Source organism: Penaeus monodon, chromosome 3 (assembly GCF_015228065.2).
Source record: "Penaeus monodon isolate SGIC_2016 chromosome 3, NSTDA_Pmon_1, whole genome shotgun sequence".
Classification (NCBI taxonomy): domain Eukaryota; kingdom Metazoa; phylum Arthropoda; class Malacostraca; order Decapoda; family Penaeidae; genus Penaeus; species Penaeus monodon.
In genome coordinates, this window is record NC_051388.1 from 62,007,042 (window position 1) to 62,012,041 (window position 5,000).

General features: G+C 52.2%; 1 protein-coding gene across 2 annotated transcripts in view; it reads left to right on the plus strand.

The window, feature by feature from the left end:
* Positions 1–5,000, plus strand: part of LOC119597805 (protein bunched, class 2/F/G isoform-like) — an 80,902-nt gene that overhangs the window by 74,839 nt on the left and 1,063 nt on the right. The window contains exons 1-2 of one of the 2 annotated variants that reach the window (XM_037947446.1): positions 1,605–2,399; positions 3,829–5,000. The exon at positions 3,829–5,000 is cut by the window's right edge and continues 1,063 nt beyond it. In XM_037947446.1, coding sequence (XP_037803374.1) covers positions 1,947–2,399; positions 3,829–4,011 — 636 coding nt within the window. In that variant the 5' untranslated portion in view covers positions 1,605–1,946 and the 3' untranslated portion in view covers positions 4,012–5,000. Of the gene's footprint in view, positions 1–1,604; positions 2,400–3,828 lie in introns of those variants that run through there. The other variant, XM_037947454.1, reaches the window with a different exon arrangement.

Below are 5,000 nucleotides of genomic sequence, written 5' to 3' on the forward strand. Positions count from 1 at the left end.
CTCGCCGGCCTTATTATGGGGCCTCACGGGCTGGGGCGGCTGCGGCTGCATTGTAAGCGTGAAGTCTCCAGCTCCCGAATTCTGCCTGAATATAAGTTTCTCGTATAAATATCCTTGTATATCTATCCTGCCTTGTCTTCTTTTAACCAGCTGTTGCTTACCCACAAGAGACGTGCCTTCGCTTACATTAGCAATCTCTTGATGGATGTTTATTTTCTCCCAGCAGCTTGAGAATCGTGCTGAAGAGAATTTAAAGTAGAGGCTACAATTAGGTCACAAGCATTGTCTTATAGCATGGCGTTTTATTCGATACCGATGGGAAATGGATAAGAGGTGAGGATAGAGGCCAAAGGAGCCTGACATGCAAGTGACCGGGATGTGCATCACTCTGCGGAGTCTGCCAGCCGCGCGACGCTGCACTTCGGCCACTGCTCACTGCCAGATGTTCAGCTCGGGCGTCGCGGGAAATGTCATGGGTCGGGGGATGAGGGGCCGCTGGTATCATAACACCTCCGTTTGTTTGTGTGCTTCCTTAGTTGCACCGTCTTTTCGTAGCAAAACACAGGGGAATCCAACGTGACCAATAGGATAGGAACAGACATGATTAAATGTATGATTTTATTTACTTTTTCATGCTGAATGTAGCAATGTGTTTTTAGGAGTTCGTGGGTTAGTTTTCCCCGACAGAGGAGTTGCTAGAAGGGGTGGTAAGCGTCTTTATGAGGGTGTTGATAAGGGAGGTACAAGTGTCAGAGTGCGATGCAGCGTTGCCCGTTGCACAAGTGTTCGGCCGCGAAATGACGAAGTGGCTAAAAGGAAGTGCTGACGGAGTAGCGGCGTGAACGAGGAAGTGCGCGAGGCGTGTGAGGAGAGGTGGGGACGTGAGGCGCTGGGGCCTTCGTATAGTGTGTGGGCGCGGAGGAGCTGCGATCTGACGGACGTTGATCGATTCATTGCATGACTCGGGACAGGTTGTAATTGCAGACGGAATGTAGGTCAGTGGAAGGTGTGTGTATGGGAGTCGCATCGCTGGGCGTCGCGGGCGGGCATGACCAAGGAGCAGAGGGGATAGCCCTACAACACGCGAGCCTTTGTTCCAACCCGGGGTACAAGGCCGAGCTCGCGAGGCGGTATAATACCAAGGTCGCCGCCCCAAGGAAATGGCCAGTATCCTAAAACAGGAAAGGAATACTCTTACGCAGCAGCTGAGCCATCCGTCATGAGGAAAGGAAGAGGAAGGGAGAGGGATGGGTGAGCTCGCAAAAAAAAAACAGTCTGAGCTGAACCCAGTAAGATTTTTAAGAGTAAGCCACATCGCCTATCTTTTTCCGAGGCTGAAATGAATGAAACCTTGTACTTACTGATGTGTGTTGCATGCTGAATGGCGTAGCGCGCCTTACTGAGGGCGCTGGCGGCGAAAGCACCGCGAGAGCCAGTCTCCAAGGTGGCACAGGACTCTCCAGTCCCAAGAAAAGAGGAAACAGAGGCGTACAGGTGTGTGTGGGCGACGTGCCAGCCCAGTTGGTTGATGTGAGTGTGTGTTCGTACGTGCGCGGGGCGGACGGGCGTGAAGTGGTGGCGCGTGTGCGAGTGTACGTGGAGACATATAAGGGGCGCGGGCACGCCTGCTCGTCAGTTCAGACCGCGACACCGCACTGGCAACGTCAGCACCACGCTCCCGCACCTCCACAGCCAGGACAAGTGTACAAATCTACGGTGTTTGAACACCATTCGGATCGCCCTTGTTGACTCGGTGCATCTTCGATATAGTAGAAAGTGAAGCAAGCTTTAAGGTGCGCTACAGTGCCTTAGTGAGAGTGTCGTGCCTTTGTGTCTGTGCCTGTGTGCCAGTAGTGCCCAAACTCGCTCCCGCCACTCGGTGAGGAGCCTCAGCCGCAACACTGCTTGACTTGTGCCCTACAACCGCCAGCACGGCGCCCATCACCATGCAAATGGATGCTTTGCACTGCGGATACCCGCATGTATCAGCGGGTATGGGAGGCGGCGTGCCCATAACTCCGCCAGCAACCCCCACTCAAGATATATCCCGGACGCCCACGTTCTCCAGCTGTGTCGACTCTGGCTTCGCGCAGCACGAGTACGCCCAGCACGAGTTCGCGGACCAAAAGTACAGCCACCCAGAGTTCACAAATAATAACACAGAATATACAAATAACAACACAGACTATCCCAGTAGCACCTACACGCCCACGCACTCCTTATCGCCGCCGGAGTCGCCGATGATCACGCCCAAGACTACGCCAACTCACACCCCCGCCCACACGCCCCTATCGTCCACGCCTAGCAAAGGCAGCTCCAAGTCCAGAACCAGAAAAAATAGCTTCGTTTATGACGTCAGATTAACTGACGAGCAGTTCCTGTTCTTCGTACCTGACTTTGTAAGTTTTCCTCTGGCTTGTATGTGTGTATCTGTGTGCGCGTGCGTGTGTATATGTGTGCGCGTCTCAGTGACGTAGGCAAAGTGAGGGGGGAGGGGAAGCCTTCATTGCACTCGCCAACCCGCCCTATGCGAGCAGAGGGCTTGGGCCACACAAAGCAGGGCTTCTCGATGGCCGGAGTCGCGGGTGGGGAAAATTCGCAGGGCTGCCACGATTTTGGGGAGTCAGGTGTGGGGTCGAGGCGGGTTTAAGGAGCAGAAGTAGTCCATAAGATTTGTTGAATAAGTTTTTTTTTTCAGTGCGCCGGTGGTGCTCGCTATGATATTTGGTTTTGCTGGGGTTTCAATAATTCATTGTTGTTTTGAAGAATTAAACGTATTTGACTTGGGATGAAGAAGTAAATTACTTGTCCCTTTTGCCACTAGCTGCCTCTGTTTATCATCTTTGTTGTGGAGGGGAGAAACCTTACGTTTTTCAGTGTTTGGTTGGGCGGCGGCCAGTTGGCCAGGGCTAAGGAATGTGGCAGTAATATCTCACGGCAAATAGAAGATGATATGAAACCGAGGGACTTCTTCTAGGAAAGCGTTAGTTCTCCAAGTATGTAGTCTCTTTAGGTTGTTTAGAAGACCCTTTGTCGATGATGCAACGCAGGAATGAGGGAAGAAGCGGTCGAGTTGGTTGAAAAAGAGAGCTAGAATTTTACCGTGTGGGAGCGAGGCGACGCTGGAAATAGCCCCCTGGCAGTGGCGTCTTGCCAGCTCTCACGTCACCACTTTGCCTCTATCTTTTCTATATCACCTCGTCGCATCCTCTCTTTCCCTCTTTCTTTCTTTCTTATCTCACACTATCCCTGTTTCACCATCTCTCTCCCATGGCTTTCCTTTTGTTTTGTTCGTTTGAGGCCACTTTCTCGCAAGTTTTACAGTAAAGTACGTGCTTTTGGTCGTCCCTTTCTCTCCCTTTCACATTTGCTCGCCATTGCCGTTTCCGCGTGGGTAGAATCGGTGGAATTCCCGATGGCTCGATAATTCCACCTTGATACGTGGCGTCCACTTCGGAGTCGTCCACTTAAGAGGACAGGGTGGTCTTACTGGTCGTGCCATTCCGTTGTTTACCGGCTTCTCGCTCATACGAAATACGAGCCGACGCCTGGAGTAGAGGATCCGTCTATCGTATGTGACAGAGGCTTGTTAGGAGGGGGGGGGGGTTGAGGAAAATAAACAGTTGGAGGATTTGAAGGTCATGCAGCATTTGTTGCTTGGATGAACGTTAGGTTTTAAGGAAAATTGAATTAAATGTAGCTCATGATTATGTTTTGTAGATTCTTAGATCCAAATACCATTATTTATAGTATGAATAGTTTATTTAGTTACTTATTTGTCTCTAATGTTTACAGTTGATATTAATAGGCATTATGTCTTGTTTGCAGGATTTGGTTAAGTCCCACTTGATGTTCGCGGTGCGAGAGGAGGTGGAGGTCCTGAAGGAGAAGATCACGGAATTGATGGAGCGCATCAACCAGCTGGAGTACGAGAACACCGTCCTGCGGCAGTATGCGACGCAGGAGGCGCTCCAGCAGATCCAGCAGCCCCACCACAACTCCAACACCTGAACCCCCGCGCCCCACCATTAACACAGCGCCTCCTCATGGCCGTCCTCGTGGTGGCCCCCCCCAACTCCCTCTCGGCGGCAGCTGATGCAGCGGTTCCTGGGCCTTAGGCGGCCTGAGCGGTGTGCACCGTCTTCGGCGGGCTGACCCCGGCCGCCCGCCCCGCCCACACGCCGCCCACGGACGCCCACGGCACCCAGCATCCTCATACAAGCTCATCTTCATTTCCATTACGGCTCCGGCTAATTATTTAGGCTTTGTTGTGTATATAGTCCATTCAGTCTCCACCAAGTTTGTACACATTATTTTTGTTGGCCTTGTATTACAATAGTGAGGTGTAAGGAGTTTGTGAGCGTGATGATAGATGAATCAATATATATAAATGTATGTTTTGCTTGGCTTACCGTCAAGAGGACAGGGCGCGCGGTCGCAGCAGGAGCAGCTGGGCAGCCGGGGGCCGCCCCGCCGGCTGCCCTCTTTTCAAGAAGCGCTTGGACCACGCTGGACCCGCGCCTCCTCACGCACTCCACACAGCGCTCATACACTCCAACACACGTGTTGTGTTCACAGCATCTCCATCATTATTCAGAATTATTTGTCAGTGATGTCTAAGGGTAGTGAGGTAGCAAAGTGGTGATGGTGACGCGAGAAGGACAGCAGCGCGACGGGTGAGCGAGTGACGCCCGGCGCCCAAGGAACGCCGGCCACGACAGATACGGTGGCGTGGCTCAAGCACACGCACTCTGAGGCCAGCAATGCACAGGTCAACCCGCGCTGATCAATCCCTCTGCTCGGAGAAGTCGAAGGTGTCAGCTGTTGGTATGTTTTACTGCCTTACGTGGGACAAGATACGACAGGTTATATAGATTTATCTTCTGTGAATGATGACCCCCCCCCCCCCGCCTTCCCCAGGATAAAGCTTGTACCGACAGCAGTACTGTAGTTACACAAAGGTGCTCACGGCTAGCATGAAACACCTGAAAATGTAAAAT